Source organism: Phyllostomus discolor, chromosome 7 (assembly GCF_004126475.2).
Source record: "Phyllostomus discolor isolate MPI-MPIP mPhyDis1 chromosome 7, mPhyDis1.pri.v3, whole genome shotgun sequence".
NCBI lineage: Eukaryota > Metazoa > Chordata > Mammalia > Chiroptera > Phyllostomidae > Phyllostomus > Phyllostomus discolor.
The window spans coordinates 28,160,662-28,181,140 of NC_040909.2; the positions used below are offsets into that span (position 1 = coordinate 28,160,662).

The 20,479-nt window shown below is 39.8% G+C and overlaps 1 protein-coding gene across 1 annotated transcript in view; it reads left to right on the top strand.

The window, feature by feature from the left end:
• The window catches only part of COL6A5 (collagen type VI alpha 5 chain), a 110,344-nt gene that overhangs the window by 71,040 nt on the left and 18,825 nt on the right, over positions 1–20,479 (top strand). Inside the window, exons 31-38 of the mRNA XM_036030635.1 lie at positions 1,131–1,166; positions 1,279–1,315; positions 4,553–4,564; positions 5,515–6,002; positions 8,151–8,244; positions 8,789–9,448; positions 12,069–12,156; positions 14,913–15,121. Coding sequence (XP_035886528.1) covers positions 1,131–1,166; positions 1,279–1,315; positions 4,553–4,564; positions 5,515–6,002; positions 8,151–8,244; positions 8,789–9,448; positions 12,069–12,156; positions 14,913–15,121 — 1,624 coding nt within the window. The remainder of the gene's footprint in view (positions 1–1,130; positions 1,167–1,278; positions 1,316–4,552; positions 4,565–5,514; positions 6,003–8,150; positions 8,245–8,788; positions 9,449–12,068; positions 12,157–14,912; positions 15,122–20,479) is intronic.

Genomic DNA, 20,479 nt, shown 5'->3' on the forward strand with positions numbered 1-20,479 from the left:
AAAAAATGAAAACAAGAGATTTTTTCCTGAAATTTTGTGGGCCAAAAATGCGGGTGCACAGTATACATGGGAACACCTTATACACGGCAAAATATGCTCCCTGTACTCCTTTTTCTTACCACCTCTCAGCATTTCTGAGCACAGCGTGTCTGCTCTTCTCTTGTATAATGCTTCTTTTCCTGTGTAATTGTCTTTGGTTCTTTCACATCTGTAGAGTCTGTGGGCTGCTGCTTGCATTTGAAACTCCTGCATTTGTCATAAACCTGTACCTCTGAGTTCTCAATAAATTCCTCTCCTGCCTGCCATGCTTTGGGAAGTCTGCTGTTTACGATTTTAAGTTGTCTAGTAAGAAAAGCCTTGTAAGTGTTATATCTTTAGTACAAATACCTTTAAGAAAGAAAATAATTCCGTTTACTCTGGGCGGACTTTAGCTTTATTGATCCAACACCTAAACAAAAAACTCTTACATGGGGAAAGAGCATTGTAACCCACCAGGTCAGGAACACTTACCGTTCTCTGCCAGCTGTGCTTTCAAGAAAGAAAGAAGGTTTTCCACTACCATGTATTTGACCCCATTTGCCCTTTTCCACCCCCCAACCCCCCTTTCCCTCTGGTAACTGTTGGCTGTGTCTGTGAGTTTGTGTTTGTTTGTCTGGTCTGTTCATTTGTTGCTTTCAGTTTTATATCCCATCCACAAGTGAAAGCGTATGGTTCTTGACTATTTTTTATCTGACTTATTTTACTTGGCATGGTATTTTCAAGATCTATCCTTGTCACAAATGGCAGTATTTCATCTTTTCTATGGCTGTGTAGTATTCCATTATATATATGTACCACATCTTCTTTATCCAGTCATCTATCAAAGGATTCGGGTTGTTTCCATGTCTTGGCCACTGTGAATAATACGTGTTGCAAATGTTTGTACTCCACTATTTTGAAAATTTCCCCAAAATAACCAACTTAGAGTCATTCAAATTCATATATTTCTCTTTCTGAAATAAAATAAACATATGCAAAACATCACTTTTAACTTAAAAAAAAGAATGAAGACTTTTTCCCTTCTGCTTTTGTTTTGATATGAAAAACTCCAGTTCATATACCAATAACCTTCTCTGGTTTTGTTTTCCTAGGGCCCGAAAGGCATGGCAGGGACACCTATATATTCTGTACGTATCTGCTTATTCATAAAAGAAAACCCAACCAGTCCACTGGAAAATAAATATGGCCACTCAGATGTCACCATGCTCATGTTTCTATTCTCTATTTTTTTATTTCTAGGAATGTGATCTGATCCAGTTCGTGCGGGACCACAGTCGTGAGTATCTGTGCGTCGGGGAAGGAGAGCATCAGTGATTGGTGAGGGCACTTAGGATGAAAGCAATGTGGGCGTGCAGGATCAGTGGGCTGAATTCACTGGTGGAGAAGGCAGATATCCTCTGCCACAGGCTTGTCATGAGAGCCTTCTGTGAGAACAGCTGTCATCAAAGGTGGGAGATAAAGGGGCATAAGTAATGACATGTACTTTAACTTAGCTCATGAGGCGCAATTCATACAGGAGCAAAAACGTGCCTATGGGAAACAATTAGAGACCAACTCAAATGGTGTGTGAATGAGCTCACATTCCTGTACAGTTATGTACAAAGTTGGAACTGAGAGAACATGGTATTAAAGGGATGAACATGGGAGTTTGGGGTTCTTTGGTTAGTTACTTAGTTAATGAAAGCTCCTTGGATGTGAGTAATTGAATCCCCACTATGAGGATGTGATGGGCAGAGGCAAAATAATAGTTTCAGCAAAGGAAAAAAAGCAGAAGTCAACAAATAGAGGGGTTGTCGTTGGTTATGAAAGAAGGAGATAAGGTAGGAAACACCCAGTAATCTCATTTCTGAAAATTTATTCAAAGGAAATAAAGCAAAACAAGGAAAAAATTATAGGTATAGATGAATGTTGGAATATTCATTAGAGCAAAATAACTGTACACTTAGACTCTACACTTATAGAATAATTACATTATGGTGCATTATCTTCTGAGAAAATATTACACAGATATGGTTTTTATGAAGACAATCAGAATATGAAAGATATTGCCATAAAAAACATAAAATTAAGTTGGATTTTCTTTTTTCCATATAGGTAAATATAATACATACAAATAAATAGTAAAGGCAAAGCTATCAAAGAGTGACAACTTGTGTTGGGGTAGTAGAATTTTAGGTGATTAGTCTTCATGTTTGTGGTGAAATTCATAGTCATGCTTATACAACCACAACCAGAAAAATGTAAAATGGGAAAATCAGAGACTTTACTGAGGAACACTGAATGAGAATGCAGCCATTGCAAGCATGTGGCAAGGACAGAACAACAACTAAACCAAGTTCAAAATCCCTTTAAGGCCAGACAGGGAGAGGCTAAATATCACTGTGAATCAGGAGGCAGAGGAGGGGTTATAAAGGGGAATCAGCTGGTAGGAAAACGAGATGACTGGAAACATTTAGAGGTAGAGTAGTGTTGGGTAGGCCCTATAGTGACATGAAGTGCAGGCAGCTGATGAAATGGATGAGAGTAGAAAGGTGAGAGTCAGGGAAGCAGATTCAATGTTGAAGTCACTCAACTGTCTGTTGTCCTTAGAGCCACATGTGTGGATGAGGTTCCAAAGAATGGGAATCCAGAGAGACAGAAACAGAACCCCAAGGGATAAACCCAGGAAGACCGAAGGACGGGGAATGGCATTGCAGAGATGAGGAAGTCCTGCCAAATGCGGGCAACTTGAAAAGGAGCAAGAAGAAACCAGTGCAGAAAGGATTCAAAGGGAGGGGACCTCATGAAAGGCATAGCTTGAGAAGTAGTAAGGCTCTCTGGCACAGGGAAGAGAGGAGAAATAGGCCTGGGGTCACAGTGAGAGGACAAAGACAGAGCCATAGTAGGGGAGGTGTGTGGTCTGGCTCCCTTCAAGGTGTTGCTGGTTCTCAGTGAAATCAAGGGATGTCTTCCCAAGAAAGAACAAAGGAGACAGAAGGAACTGGGTAGATGAATGCCTGCCCTTGGAGGGTTTAGGATTTGACGGTAGTTTTCCAACACTGAATGAAAGGAGTTAGCTGGGAAATTAGGGGGCCAGGGCAGATGGTGGGCTCTGTAACCAGGCAGGTGCAGATCAGCGAGCATGAAATCCCAGAGTTTGGATCTTAGATGAGGATTTCGGTGACAGGTCTTTAGAGCTAATTCAGAGGAACTCACTTTATGGACAACATCACCGAGGCCTTGTATGTTCAGACTCCTGCAAACACGTTTGTTCTTCAAATCCTGCAGTAGCTGTCTGCCACACAGGGAGGAGGGCTGGGTCCTGACCTGGTGGCTAGGACCCTTACCCCGGAATCAAATAAGAGACCTAGGAAGCTGTGGGGGGTGGGGAATGAGGAGAGATGAGCATGGTTGAGAATTAAACAGGAGGACCCAGATGATTAGAGGTTTGGAGGGAGAGGCATAATTAAAGAGGATTTCTAGAAAAAAATAAACATAAAGAGAAACACACTCAAAGAGGTCGACTAGTTTCTCCCAAGTCATCCAGATTCAAACCCAGACAGATGTGCCTATTGCCAGCTTCTAGCCTCGTAGCTGGGTTGGAGGTTAACGAATAAAAAAGTTCTCCATCAAAAGAAAAGGCATCTGCTTCAGGCCTTGCAATGCAGAGGAGGCTGTGAGTTCTCTGTGCTGTCTGCTGGCAGAGGCTAAGGACAAAAGATGTCAATAGGGTTGATGGTAGGGGAGCCCAGCTGTGGGGCAGCGGGATAGAAGGCCAGTTTGCTGTCAGCGCTAATACTGTCTTTCATTATATTGGAGTGACTCATTTGCTTCCAAGGAACTGAGTAAAATAAACACAAAAATTCTCAGGCCTGTGCTTACTTAAAGATTTCCCCACTTCATCTGACAGCGGAAATCACTTAGAGAAACCAGATGCTATTCTACTCAGTAGAAACCCTTAGGGGGAGGGGAGGTTCCTTTATCTCTCTAGATATAAAGATAACTCACAGGAGCTGCATATTTAGCAGAGACAATGTTCATTTGGCAATCCTCACAGTATTTATTGCAGGGAAATAGAGGTTCCCAGGGTGTTTATCAGGGAGGAAAATAAAAACCCATATTTTAGCCTTGCCTTGCTGAATGATGCTTAGAAGGCTATAAGAAGAGATATAAAACAAATTAAATGTCAGCTATCTCACCGTTTAATCAGAGGCTTATCTATTCTGTTTCTAAGACAAGTGATCAGTGTTTCAGGTTTCAACCAAAATTCTGCTAAGGTCTGCCGGCCATGACTCACAAGGAGAAAGGGTCAGAAGTTTCACAAATCAATGCAATTCTGTGTACGTCTTTCTCCAGTCTCCAGCCTTCGGCCTTGGCTTCCCATAACTTAGGTGTTAGCTTCATGTGCACTTATAGTCAAAAAAATTAAATTTTGTTGAAATTTTTATTGTTTTGGATTATTTTTAGTCTGTGTTCCAAAAGTGTAATAAAATCTTCTCTTTCTCTCTGTCTCTGTCTCTTCTCATTTTTATAGCTTGTTGGAAAGGTGAGTATTCCTACCATGCTGTGTTTCTTGATGAAATTATTACGATATTCTGAAAAGACCAACTTGAAAGAAACTCTCACCCCGTGGGAATAAGGATGTCTTCCTTCTATGTAGACACGTCTGTCTTGATTTGGACTGCGACTGACCATGTCGTCATTGGACCTGGTTGTAAAATGGGCCCTTCACTCTATTGTTCTCTCTAGGTCCTGACCCAATTCATGACCCAGTTTGTTCATGGAGTGGGCCCTGTGTTGCTGAGAGACTCAGTGACAGGGCTCTTTCACTGGCTGTATTCTGTTGCCCTGTTTGCTGCTTGACCCCATGGACACCACCTTCTTGGATAGGCGATGTGTCCTCTATTCCCTCTGACCCACACCTTGCATCTCAACACGCACACACCTATCTTCTCATCACATACCCTCCACTTGCCAACCTGACCCTGTCGTGAATGGTTTTCCCAGGGCCTATACCACAATCAGTGTTGCAGGGCCTTACATCCCTTGTATGACATTGCCAATAAAGGCAGTTATGTCAACTTCAAGAGCACCCGGTCTCCTACAGGGCTGCTGAAGTAAACCCGCAGGGTCTTGGAGAGTTTATTACCAAGTATGGCACCATTTACTTTAATTCTGAAACAAAACAAAACAAAAACTTTGGACATGTAAGTGCCCTATACAACTCTATGAATTAGAATTACATCTACCAGGTACCCCGGTGGGGACTAGGAAAGAAAGGCTGTGAAGTCCACACTTTATATAACCAAATTTTAATGCTCTATTTTTATGCAATACACCTTCAAGCTAAAATGTCAGTACCTCCAGTTGTAGAGTTGTATGTAACACTTGCATTTTCCTAGACCTTGGTGTGAACCAGCCTTACTGGAGTAAAGGGATTGGGAAAAACTTATGATCCAGTGATATCACTTATACTTCTGTTTTTCATTTTTGTAGAAAAGTGTCCACTATATCCAACAGAACTGGTATTTGCCTTGGACCAGTCCTATGGTATCACAGAACAGAGATTTAATGAAATGAGAAATATCATCACTTCAATTGTCAATGACCTTAACATCAGGGAAAACAACTGCCCTGTAGGAGCAAGAGTTGCTGTGGTTTCCTATGATTCAGGCACCAGCTATCTCATCCGTCGGTCTGACTACCATAGCAAGAAGCAACTCCTCCAGCTTCTTTCCCAAATAAAATATAGAAGCCCCACGGCAGCTCAAGACATTGGTAATGCGATGAGATTCGTGGCCCGGCACATTTTCAAGCGGACGCCTGCGGGAGCCAACATGAGGAGAGTTGGTGTGTTTTTTAGCAATGGGCAAGCATCCAGTAGGTCATCCATCATCACTGCCACCATGGAGCTCAGTGCCCTGGATATCAGTCCAACAGTCTTTGCTTTTAATGGAAGGGATTTTCTTGATGAGGCTTTTGGGGTAAGAACTATTCTTGGCAACTTCTTCACTTTTAAGATAGTAGTACTAACATCAGGAAGGGAATGGTGGGGAGTAGGGGGAGATATGTGGCCTCTTCAGTCCCTCTGCAGTTTACATGGCTGTATTGTCGGTCCATGAAATGTAGTATCAAACAATAACAGAGTCAACAATAATTGCAGCCACATTTGCTCAACTCTTGCTATGTGCCAGGCACTGTCCTTAGAGATGTACATACAGACTCATACATTGTCACAACTCTCTGAAGTCAATGCAGTTGCTATCTCCATTTTAAAATGAGGAGACTGAGGCCCAGAGAGTTTGAGTGACTTCTCCAATTTTGTACAGCTACTAAATGGCTAAAGAAGATTCGACCTCAGGTTTGTCTGATTGAAAGAGCTGAGAATATGGTGTTCTCCCAGCCCTCTGCTGATCTGTGTCTCAAACCTGTCATCTGCTCTCTGTATCTCATTGAAAAGCTGGTCTTAACCTGTGGTGGGTGGAGTTTAGGGAATCTTTGAACCCCCAATGTATGAAGATTATTCTCAGGAAATGCTCTTTCCCTTTTGGAGCCACAGATCCTTATGAAATCTATGCTTCCCTTTCCCTACCCACCACACTGAAGAACTTATCCATGTACTGTTCTACTATTTTTAAATATATTCAAATTATCCATGAAATACATGTTTTTGGACCTGGGTGAAGCCATCCTGTCACCCAAGAGGCTATAAAGCTCTATTTTTATACAAATACTCATATTTCTACTGTAAAAAAAATAATGATGATAATCAATCTGCTCATGTCATATCCAAGAATTTTTTAGAAATAGGGCCCACTGGGAGAGTCACAATAGATCCTGACAGAAAGAACTGTAGGAAGTCAGTTTTTTCCCTAAATATAATTATCTCCCAACATAATAGATAATTGATTTATTTGTTATGTTATAGTATATGACCCCCAACAGCCATGTAGAGGTAGAGATTTTATCTGCTTTGTTCGCTTCTGTGCCCCTGGCACCTAGAACAGTACCTCTAACATTATAGGCATTCAATAAATATTTGTGCATAAGTGAGTTAATGAAGAACCTGTGGTTCACTCCTATGGATAAACTTCCTTGATTTACCAAGGCAGTATTCAGTCTTTACATGGGGGACCAAGAAGGTCAAATACAAAGGAACACCCAGAGCATCCAACTTCATAAAATTACTTTTATGAAATGCAGTAAATACTTTCTAACCATAAGGGTGAAATGATTATAATACTTCAAATGCTCATTTCACAGTTTACAGAAAAACAGAGGATGTGGCTTTCCTAACCCTTTACTTTCCCAATGGAGATGGAGAAAAAGCATGAGCATGTTTGTGGGTTGAGAGATACCTTGCTCACTATCTGGGAAGACTAGATTTATTTCACTGCGATAAAAGCTTCTGCCTTGCACCGTGCCTCATGCAGTAAATGCCCAATAAATAGTTCTTGACTCAAGGAATGAGTGAATTAATTAATTAATTAATTAATGCTACACACTGTCCATTCCAGTGAGTATTAAAGCAAAAAATGTAATCAAGAAACACAAAATCAGGCAGCATACTAACAAGAATTTTGCATAGACTTAGTGTCTGCTGTCAACTGCCTTTTGAAATACACTTTTAATTGGAATTTGTGAGTGGCAAGTCCACAGGTCGTAGATAGTGTGATTGGGGTGAAAGTAGTTGGGATCACTACTTAAAAAGGCCAAAGAAAACTTACGAGTGTAAAATTTCTGTAGGACCCAACTTCAGAAGCTGATGTGTGGTACTTAATCAAAAGCATGCAAAAATTCAGTGCAGAGTTGCAGGCCTGGAAATAAGAGTGAGATTTTAACACCTGCCCTATTGGATGGACCTGGTGGTTATCTTGTGGCAGTTTTCTCATCATAAAATAGGGATGCTGACACCTGCTCTATATTCTTTTCTGCATTATGTTCAGGATAAAAAGGGGATTGTGTACATACATGTAAAGATGCACTGGATAGAGCAAAGGCTATAATACAAGATAGTGGTAATTAGTGGGGTGTTTTTCAAATTAGTCCTTAAAGTGGGTGCACAATGGCTTCCTGATAATGACTAACGAAAATGAACAAAGGAGCACGTGCTTTTTGTTTTTTCAACACAGTTTGACGACACTGGGACATTTCAGGTGATTCCACCTCCCTTAGATGGGCAACGTGAATCGTCAGAAAGACTTTGGCGCTGCACACTTTGCTATGGTGAGTCTAGTGGGAGAACTGACTGTCCTGAAATGCTTAAATGTCCTCTGGATGAGTTATTGAAGCTGGCTTTATCAGAGATTTCTCCTTTTGATTGCAAGTTTTGTTTTAAGTTTTCCTGTTTTCCAAAACCATATATCAGGGTTTCAATCTCTGTAATGTTTGCAGTTTCCACAGAATGTGAAAATTGGTTTAGAAGATTATTTTAGTCAGTGTGGGTTTTCTTGGAGACAGTTTGGTAGTTTGTGTCAAAAGCCTCTAAAATATTGAAAATATTTTCTGAGTTGGGACATGACTCAGATTTTGAGTACATATGCTGCCCACATCTGGTTTTAACAAAGACCTTCTCAAATTGTCTACCAGTTGCTACAGAAATGTTGGGATGTTGAAAATTCCTCATTAAATTAAATTAAATTATGTGAGATTAAAGAAGTGTTGGTCAGATTATTAATTCTTGGTAACTGGTCACTGGATCACCTAAAGATCAACAACAGCCTTGTGCCAACATTAAACCAATGATGCCTCTCGCTCTATGTATTTTCAGATAAATGCTCTCCAAATGCTTGCATCAAAGAGGTTCTTTTACCTGAAAATTCACACATGGATGTAGCTTTCCTCTTAGACAATTCTCAGAATATAGCAAAAGATGAGTTTAAGGCTATGAAAGACCTGGTGACCTCAATGCTTGACAACTTCAACATTGCTTCGGACCCTTTAATCCCAGACTCTGGGGACAGGATTGCCTTGGTGAGCTATTCTCCTTGGGATGGCTCTAGGAGAAAGAAGGGTACAGTCAAAACAGAGTTTGAGTTTACAACTTACAACAACCAAGTCCAAATGAAGAGCTACATCCAGAATTCCCTCCAGCAGCTAAATGAAGAAGCCACCATTGGCCATGCCCTACTGTGGACCCTAGAGAAGCTCTTCCCAGAAGCACCCCACCTGAGAAAACATAAGGCCATCTTTGTGGTCTCAGCTGGAGAAAACTACGAAAAGAGGGAGTTATTAAGGAAGGTGGCCCTGAGGGCCAAGTGTCGAGGCTATGTCATGTTTGTGATTTCCTTGCGCTCTCCACATAAGGACAGCTTGGAGGAGTTGGCCAGCTACCCACTTGATCACCATCTGATACAGCTTGGGAGACTTCATAAACCGGATCTGGATTATATTATGAAGTTTCTAAAGCCATTTGTATACACAGTCAGACGTGAGTCATTATTTTGCTTTTCCTGTTGGTCTGAACAAATTAGTTTGTTAATAATATTGATAACCTAACTTGTTTTTGTATCTATAGTTAACCCAAGTATATGATTTAGCCTGCTAGTGAGTTGGGGAAAGGGGTGGGGCTTATCTGATTATACCTTGTTTATACCTTGGTCATTTGTGGTGAGGCCTTCCTTTTTTGTGATGGGATGTCTCTTAGTCAAAAGCTTGGCACTTGAGAAAGCACAGAGTCACCGGAGGTCTCCTGAGCCACACACACTCAACTAAAGGAATTTTAGCCACTCTTAGGTGGTCTTCAGGATGAGCACTTAAATAAAAGTTTTCTCTGCTACAGCAGGTTTTTTTCCAGCCTTGGCCCACCCTGGAGATGTATGTGAGGGTGTAAGGACAGCCTACTCCTGTGCTGCTCCCAAAGAATATGAGCATACAATACACAGCTGTTGAAAGGCAGGTTCTGATTCAGTATGTCCAGGATGGAGGCTGAGATTGTGCATCTCTAACAGTTTCTCCAGGGATGTCAATACATTCTTCTGTCCAAGAATGACACTTTGAGTAGCAAGGTGCTCCAGTGTTACCACTGAATTGGCACTAGCTCACAAACTGAGCTATGAAGAGAGAAATACAGAAATTGAGAGTAAGCATCTAGAAACATTTAAAGCAATGGGATTTGTCTTATTGAATAAGATAACAAAATGTATCAGTCTGCAAAGGATTAGAAATAGAAATACCTTGTCCTTTACCACAAGTGGCTTGAGAAACACTCTTTCTACAGCCGTGGTTTTCATCTGGGGATAGTTTTGCCCCTCAGGGTGCATTTGTAAATGTCTGGAGACATGTTTGATTGTCACAATCGAGGGAGAGGGTACCACTGGTACCTAGTGGGTACAGGCCAGGGATTTGCTAAACATCCTACAGGGCACCGTATACCCTCTCAGCCCCCACAGCAAAGAATGATCCAACCCAAAATTGCAAAAGCACTGAGGTTGAGAAACCTTGATCTAGGGGATCCCAAAGAATTTGAGCTGAACCTGCTCTTTCTGGAGATGTGCCAGGTTTGGAGTTAGGTCCTGTTGAAACCAGTCCCACCCCCTAGAATTCCACAGTTGCCCTGCTGTTTAAGGAATCTCCAACACCAGCATGGTGACTGAATCTTGAGGCTTCATTCTTCATTGCAAAGAGAGCTCTACCTTTCTCCTGTAGCTCACAGTTGATTGAAGAAGCAAGTAATTGCCCACTTGGGAATATCATGTTATTTCTTTAAATCTAAATGCCTTCAATTGTATGATGCATCATTACATTATGTAAAAAGAATGAAAAAATGCTTCCAATGAAATGTTGATAGTAACTCTCCTTTTAGAGCACTTTGTTTTATAGTAATTAGAAAAGTTCTTTTAGACAGACCATCACATATCACTCATGCTGTGAAATAGGCATCCCTGGAACTTGTTATTCAGAATTTGAGTCTTGTGAGCTGTTTCTTGACTCAGAGTCATTGATATTCACCTTTTTTCCCCATTCATTATTGTTCTTTGTGCCATTAAGATTGATGTTGATGCAGCACTTTTAAAGGCTGTAAAATAACTCAAAGCTGGCCTCTTAAGTGGCTTTGCAATTATGTAGAGCTTGCTTACTTTTGATTTCCACCTGAATGATGTTGCTAAAACATCCAGTTCACTGCCCTCCCATAACCATTTGGTTTGCAGGGGTTAGAAGACTCCTCTCCTAATACTTCCGGAAATTTTTAAACCACTGACACCAGTGCCATAAGATTTGGTGCTGGCACGTTTGCTGCTCCTGCACGCACAGACAACTGCCTCACAACTCCTAACTCACTAACAGCGACTGACAAATGCAACTGATTAAAAGGCATAGTCTCATTTTGAAGAAATAGAAAAAAAACTGTTCATCTTAGAACCAGAAAGTATGATTATTATAAAACCATAAATATTCTCCATAAAAGACTCTCATAAAAGACTCCATGAGGTACTTTCATGGAGTCTTAGATCATTCAGTGTTCCAAGGCCTCTTTTAACTAAAAAGTATTTGTTTCCCTGAATGTGGGGTGAACGGGTACACTCCTCAATAGTTCTCAGATTGTGGAACAACAATGGCAAGGGATAAAGGGATTCATTTAGGTCAGTAAGCTAAAACCCTTTCTGTGATTCTTTTCTTCCTTGAAATCAGAGTTAATTGGTGCAGAAGTAGAATCATGTAATAAAAAAAATACCTTTTCTGCATTTGATTCATTAGCATACATCTGAGTGGAAAAGCTTTATAGAGTTGGAATCAGATTTCCCCTAGATTATGTTAGCCTGGGCATACAGAAACCGTTGATCTCTGCATCACAGTCAACCCTCGAATGAACAATTTGAGGTGGTTTCTTCCCCTGATCCTGGTCATTCTTTGACTTGCAAAACACTCTAAAATCAAGTTCTAAATGCTATTTCTAGTTGGTACTATTTTCTGTTTTCACTGTAGCCAAATTTTGCTGAAATGTTTTAGTGACATTTATTGATTGAAGAGTATTCCTGTTAGGGTTCTCTTTACCTAGCTTACCCAACTTCTAGTTTAAAAATCTAACTATAACTTTACTCTCTCAATAGGAGGATTCAATCAGTACCCACCTCCAATGCTTGAGAATGCCTGTAGACGGATCAGTTTACAAGATGACAATCAAGATCTCCATTTCTTGTGAGTTAGAAAGCTCTTACATTTACAAATGAGTGTTAATGCATGGACTGCTGGGTGTGTGACTGGCAGTTAGCAGGTTATTAGGTTAAGAAAGCTGATACAGTCTCTGAAATAAAGGCTTTGCATGCATTTCGTTTTCCGTAGCAGAAGTTACATATCAAGCATGCTTTCTGGATTGATGTTTTTAAAACAACCTCATGAGCCTTATTACAATTTTGCCTTTAAATTCATGGCTTCCTCAGAAATTCCCACACTGAAATGTATCCCGGAATTTAGAAAGCCCAATTTAGCCTCAACCCACCTCAACCTCACTTCCCATCTCTCCCACCATGAGCACTGAGTTTCAGCCACACTGGTCTCTTGTTTGCCTTGTGTGAACTGTTGACTCATCCCCTGGGCCTCTGGTCATGCTCCCTAGGACCCTGTCTCTTCCAGGGAACCCCACCCATCTTTTATGTCCTGGACTGAAGCTGTCTCCACCTTCAGGCCTGTCTTTACTTTCAAACAAAATCCATAATTCCTCCTTGTTTGTACCTTAAAAAAAAATCCTCACCTAAGGATATGTTTATTGATTTTAGAGAGAGAGGGAGGGAGGGAGGGGGAGAGGGAGGAAGAGAGAAAGTGAGACAGAGAAAAACAACCATGTGCGATCCCATAAGCACCCCCACCAGGGATTGAACCACAGCCTTTTGGTGTACAGGGACGATACTCCAACCAACTGAGCCACCTGCCAGGGCTGTTTGCACCTTTTTATACATGTGCTGAGGTTATTGTTACAGTTTATCCCAATGTCGTGTCTCACTGAAGCCTAGGGCTGCGTGATTCACAGTTTCATCCCCAACACAAAGCAGAAAAGACCCCACAATACAGAGTTGCACATGTACATAATTTTCCTTAAAACTAGATCCTAAATACAGATAGAAATAATTAATCTGAATGAATCTTGAACCTCAAACCGAATGAGAGTGGCCCATTTGGCTGCCCTCTGCTTCTCTCTATACTCCCCTGAGCTTGGGTCCCAGACTGGAGGCTTGTGGAAGCCCCAGGTGGGGGCCCTGATGCCTCCGTCCTCTCAGGTGGCAGTCAAGCGAAGAGCTTCTCAGAACAGATAAGGTCTCTAACATCCAGAAGTAAAATGGCAAGATGAAGTTGCCTCTGAATTCCCGCAAATCCATGTTCCTGTAATGCTATATTTCGTTTACTTGGTAGTTTAGCAAGGAAGCGTCCAACAGCCAACACCTTCTGAGGGATAACATCACACTGATGTCACGTGAAGCAATGTTTCCCAGCATTGAATAAGTCATAAACCCATTTAAAGCAAGATCAAGTCCTGCAGAATTCCCAGCAAAAAATTATAATGTTATTTAAACATGTGCAAATAAACATAAATTGAGCTGCAACCACCCTATGCTTATAGTTCTTATGCAACTATCGGACCAAAACAAATTTGTGCATCAAATCCAAGCCAATGCAACAAGACACAATTTTTTTGTCTTTGTCTTTTCTTAAAAATTGTTTTGTTGTTCAATTAGAGTTGTCCTCATTTTCCTCCATTGATCTCCCCTGCCCTGCCACCCGCCATCTCCCACATTCAATCCTTCACCCACCCCATTCATTGTCTAGGGGGCCTTTATTTAAAAATTTTTTAATATTTTTATTTTTAATTTTTTAAATTGTTGTTCCATTACCGTTGTCCCACCTTTCCCCCCCATTGCTCTCCCCTACTCCATGGGTCCTTTATACACATGTTCCTTGACTTGACCCTTCCCCTTCTTTCCCCCATTATCTTCCTCCCTCCTCCCCTCTGGTCACTGTCAGTTGTTCTTTATTTCCATGTCTCTGCAAATTTAAAACCCTAATTGAATGTAATGGATGATTCTACTTTGCCAAAATAGAATTCCTGAAAAGTAAAAAAATACGATATGGGTACAATGTGATGCACACTGTGGAGGTACCCGTGCTTTCAGGTTGCCTGTCTCTGTTGCGGAGGACTCAGCTTGCGTGTTGTGGTATCATTTGGCTTTTACTTGGTGTGAATGTGTTAGTCATATACATGTATTATACCTGACTTTTTTTCCTTTCTTTGTTAACTCTAAATAGTTAAAGTAGTACCAGTGGGTACCAAACACCAGTATCAAATACAAATGTAAACATGGACATTGAAATGTATGCTTTATTTACATGAATTGAATAACAATAAACTTATATTAAATATGGTTTCTATCATCATCTAAATAAAAAGCATTCTCAAATTATCATATGGAACTCTTAAATGCCTAAGAATATAAATATAGAGACTGAATCTTTTAAGATGTGTGATGTCAGAGATGTGTTTTATACAGTCTTATTCTTCTCAGAGCAGTTCTTGGTAAATTGCATGACTATTTTTTGTATGGTGATTGTTATCAATCTGAGACATTATTTGGTTGTTACAAATAACTTGTCATTGACTTGTCGTGTATCTAAAACCCTGTGGCAAATTACACTTGGTTTATTCCAAAGTAACACTTCATGTGCTATAAGCAGATGCAGGAAAAGGGAGGATAAATGAGGATTTTTTAATTTACCAGTTTATACTTTTTAAATAATAAGTATAATCAGTATTCATGAACTATTTGACTGAAATGAATTTAGACTTTTACCAATCATTTTTTCTATGATATAACTGAATAGCTGTATTAATTTTGTTGTGATATCATATTTGCATTCCCCAAAGTTATTTGCATTTATCTAAAGCTTTCCTTTTTATCTTCTAGAGTTACTCCTGAGCCACGTGGGACTTTTCTAGAAGAGAGCAGCTACATTGACCAGGAATTAAGTGCTGAGATGGATTCGTCTTTTATGTTGGATGGCAATGGAGATGACCATTTGCTTCACATTCCAAGCCAGATGTTAATGCCACCAAAAATAATAGTTAAATATGAAAAAGATCAGGATACTGGAGAAATTGCAAATCTCACTTCTGGTAAGGAAATGAAAAGTTACAATGGAAATTTTTAGATAACTGGGTCCTTGTCTTTTAACACTAGCAAAGAATCAAATACAATAAGGCTGGTATCTAAAGCAACTGTTTTCAGGTTCAAAGTGGTAGCTACAACCACTATTTTAATTGAAAGTGAAGGTTTAAATGGTGATAGGTGTTACTAAGGAAATCGCTAATATAAGCTCTAAGAAATGTCCCTGATATTCTTATCAAATTTAAGGGTTATCTGGATTCCACAAGTGTCGATAAGAACATTAGGAGGTTAGTGTGAAATAGAAGAAGGTAATATAGAGACCATCAAAGCACAGAAGGGATTAAAATGACTTTAAAACTTGGCCTGGCCAGCACCCCAGAAATCATGATTATATGATTTTGTATGAGTTATTTTTGAGAGACCTGGAAATAATAGAGCATCATCTCTCCCACTGCCTCCTCTGCACACCTGAATGGCAAAGTAGTAATACCTTTTGTCAGAATTCAATAGTTTAAAGTAAGTCAGATACATAGGATATTAGTATTTCTATGAAAAAGAATGATATACTAAACAGACTATTCAGCCATTCCATCTATGCAAATAGAATCTCCCAAAATGCTCCTTAGGCCAGAATGCCAGCATTTAAAGTACTGTGTCACAAATATCATGCATACTGTTAGAATATTTAAGTTAAAAAGAAAGAAGGACCAATTTCATGCCAATTAGTCATCAGAATGAATAATGCTTATTCTTAGTAGCTCCTGAGTAAATTTTCTTTTCCTTGCATTCAACACCAGAAAATATTCCTACCTTGTCCCCCTATTTCTGAAGTATAAATATTTGAACTTTATCTTTAAAACAGTCAAACTTTCCACAAAGAAATACATTTCTCTAAAAGCAGTTAGAATTAAGAATTAAAAAGTCAATCAATCATTAGTTAAAAAATAACCCTTAAAAAGAGGCAATGCAGTAAAACTGAATGGATGTAGTACCATGGCAGTAATGTACTCCAGTGTGTATATTTTTAGTTAAAACAACTTTTATTGTCATATAGACATAGCTTAAAGGATAAAATAAAATATTTGTTCTTTTTAATGGGCGTAGTTAATGCAGGGTGTTTATTTTAATGGTATGGGAATAATGGCAGCCCCAAAGGGACAGGAATTTGTTATGGTTTGGTTTAAAAGGAAGAAAAAGGAAGAGAGAAGTTGTTTTTGGCTGTGTTACAATAACAAACTGCCATTTGTGATAGTTTTGTTAGAGGTAAGCATTCTAAAGTCTAATCATTCAGAAATGTGAACCTTTTAAGGAAACATAGATATGACTGGATATTTCATGAACTATAGAAATGATCCCTGAAAGCACAGTTTTATGGCTGGATATTTAAGAAAGGACAAAAAAGAAACTCATCTTTGCAACCGTCTTTAATGACCATTGTTCAATAATAATAGAAAGACTTTTTATTTGGTTTTTCAGATGTCTGGGAATCAAGATACCCGTAGCTATCATAAGATCCAATTTGGCTGAAGAAGTAATTGTACGTGGCTCTAGTAAGAAAAAATGTACATTGTCAGTTACCCCCACCCCACCCAGTTACTCCTGGGTTGAAGTGTGCTGGGAGTTCCGTGAGGATTATGTCAGGTTGTGACAGCCTGGAAACAGTGAGTCTCAGACCTAAGGCTAATATATATTTTTTATCCTTTAAAATAAACCTTAGTCTCAGATCATAAGTATTATCTAGGAACTTTGTGTTATTCATTTTTCCCCCTAAAATCACCTTTAGCCAACTGCCAAAATATACTGAGAGCTTTCTGTACAATGTGCCATCCTCATGGAGAGTAAATCGTGGCTCTAATATTTTACTCAGTCACTAATAGTTGAATGTTGATAAGTTCCAGATGTATTGCACAAATAAAAGGTTGATAATTTGCATAAGCGCCTCCATATGTTCTGTTTATTACTCATTTATAATGTGATTCTTTTGGCTGAGAGCTGATCTTTCTGCCCTTGAACTGAGAATCTAGAGGGAAAGTCAAAAATCATAACCATTTAAGAAACCCAGAATCCTGTGGCCTGGTGATGAGTTGGGCATCATCCTCTTTCATAAGAAGCACACCCACTGTCTTTATGCCAATGCCCCATCTCTGCTTCTTCTCTGCTCCGATTCCCAAGTTCATCTTCAATGCCATCACCTTTTCTACCTATTCCTACTCCTTACGGGAGCTCAAGGACAATCTCTGTCAAAATCACTTGGAATGGAAGTCCTTCATAAGCACAGAGTTCTAAGCCCTCCTCAGAACTACTGCTTCATATTTAGAGGTGTGAGGGCAGGAAAAACTACAGGCTTTAAAACCACCACCAGTAATTTCTGTATGTCCTCAAGTTTGAGATCCACTATCCCAGTGATTCACAAAGTGTGGTCCCTAAACTATCAACATCGGCATCTTCTGGGAACTCATTAGAACCGCAGATTCTCATCCCAGACTTACTGAACCTGAAACTTGGGCTGAGGCTCAACAATCTGATGTAGCACGCAGCACATGTGATTCTGACACAGGCTAAAGTTTGGGAGCCAGTACTCATTCCACCACTTTGGCGTGCCAGATTTGTTCTGTGTTCTTAATGGAGCTGAGAGCAATTACGTATCTAGCATCACAGAACAGAAGGGAGAATTTGTTGCCGAAGGGTTCCAGATGCACTTGGCTGCAATATTATTTTGTTCATTGAAGACCATTGAACAGTCCGTCCGTCCGTCCATCCATCCATCCATCCATCCATCCATCCATCCAAATGCCTCATTCATAGCTTTAAGCAGTCCCAGGCCTTAGGATAGCTTCAGCTGATATTCTTTTCAATGAATTTTATTGAGAAATTAGAAGCAACAACACTTCCCCCTTCGAGTGAGGCTGGAATCAAATTCAAGACAATTTGCACAGGTTTTGTTTTACATTTTTGTCTACCTATGATTCTCATATACAAATTAGCTCTTTTTAAAAAGCCAGTATGTCTTTTGACTTTGAATGAATTATAGGGTATTAGAGTTGGAACAGTATTTAGTGATCACCTCTCACAAATCCATCGAGGGGCACCTGCCCTAGCAGACACTTTGCAATGTCTAGAGACAGTTTTGTTGTCACAATTGGAGGGTGCTACTGGCTTCTGGTGGGCAGAGGCCACAGATGCTGATAAGCATTTTGCAGTGCACAGGACAGCCCTTGCAACAAAGAATTACCCAGTCCAACTGTCAATGGTGAGAGAAACCCTGTTTTTTTTTTGGAAGAAACTTCATGCACCCACAGCAATGGAACTAGAATTTTAATGGCGGGAGTGGTAGGTCCTACACCCTGTGGACTGTCTCTCCATTACATCCTCAGGATTTGCTAGTTTTAAAAAAAATTATGAAAGCACCATTACACCATATAAAATTTTGATGTGCAGAGGCCCAAATCAAACAACTTAGCCAGCTGAGCTATTTGTGTGGTATGGAATATATGCTTTGCTTTTTCCCTCGGCATATAGGTTTGCCTAGTTTTATTCAACTGCATATCATGCTTTTCATGCATAGTATTGTCATACATTTTACATATTGCTTCAAGCTTCATACTGACTTTTCTGTGTCCTTATAATGTTACTTTTAATAAATGTGTGTATTTAGCTATTTACCCCTCGTTGAACCCGTAGCTTGCTTCTAACTTTGTTGTCATGTAGTGAACTTGAATATATAGTTTTACTTCTGCTAAATTTAAATCTTTACCAAAATTAAATTCAGCAGAATTGGCTTCTGAGTCATCCACACAACACCAGCTGAATGTCCTGCTTTCATATCACCAGTGCACATTCAGAAGAAGTCAGCAGTAGAAGTGCGGTCATGTCTAAACTTGAATGACATGTGTCAGGAGCTGTCTAGGAAGTCTCAGCCACCTTGATGATCTTTGGGAATAAACTGAGTCTCCTGTTCATTGTAAACTGTGGACTGAGGTTGTTGCATTTACTTTTCTTTAGGAATTTATTATATTGGGGGTTTGGGAGAGAGAGGGGTGGGGCTTAAGATTTTTGCTCTGTGTTTCCACCTCAGGGATGCTTTTCTGTTTGCTAATTTAAAAATAAGATGTTGATGAGAATATAACCTAAAGTTTTTAATGAAAGTGACATTTTGTCATCCCCTGCTTATATTTTGTACCTTCCTTCAGAAAGCATGGAATTAGCTCTGGGAGGAGCATGCCTAGAAATCAGTACCTTTGCTGCATTTGACCTCGAGCCTCTGAAAGTATTGACTCCTCAGTATAGTGAGCATCGGTCACCCTGGTTTTATTTGTAACAGTTGGGGCCACATGGTCATTCCAGAATTGTTACATATTTTTCGTGTACAGGTTACATGATGCAGTTCTAATTTAATAGCAAACACTGTTTTCATTCCGCAAATGGCTGTTAAAATCAGAGGAATCAGGAAAATCAGATTTATTTGGGCTTCTGCTTCTTCCTGAATTACTTTGGGGGAAGATAAATGCCAGATTATTTTTTATTGCTGGACTCTATATTTAGAAACTACAAAAAATGTGGAATACCCTGAAAGACTGTCACAAAGATACAGTTCAATCAGTTCGATTCAGACTCCAAAAATGCATTATCACACAGTCTCCTCCCCATCCCAGACACCGCTGGGCCTTCCTTTCTTTCCCTCCAACCTCTGTGCTCTTGCCAGGCCACTCAGATGTTATCTACTGCATGTCTGACATAAAATTCTGAAAATATTATGACTATGAATTACTTGTTTTATTATTAAATCAAAACTCATAGCTCAGTTTTATCATCTTAATAGTCCTTTATTGTTTAGGTTTGCTGCTCATTAATGCACCTTATTTATTTATGTGTGAGGTCTAGAAAAATTCTAACCATTGTTAATATAATGAGAATGATTTGCACAACATCAATGTATCCCGATAGCCAAGGAGTGTGGACTGGAATGCACATGTGTGAACAATGATGACTTCACTGTACTAGTCAGTGGGGGCAGTAGATGCCATTGAGAGACCATGTGTACTCAAATTCAAAATGACTGAGCAAGTAGAGCAACAAATCTGCATCAAATTTCGCATTAGGCTTGAACATTCCTCCGTGGAAACTATTTGGATGATTCAGAAGGCTGCTGCGATTGGCAACTGGTGATTGGCAGCTTCATCACAACAATGCACCCACGCATGCATCATGTCTCCTACAGAGTTTTTTGGTGAAACATCAAATCACCCAGGTGACTCAGACCCCCACAGCACAGATTTGGTATCTTCGACTTCTGGCTTTTCACAAAACTAAAATCACCTTTGAAAGGGAAGAGATTTTAGACCATCAATCAGATTCAGGAAAATATG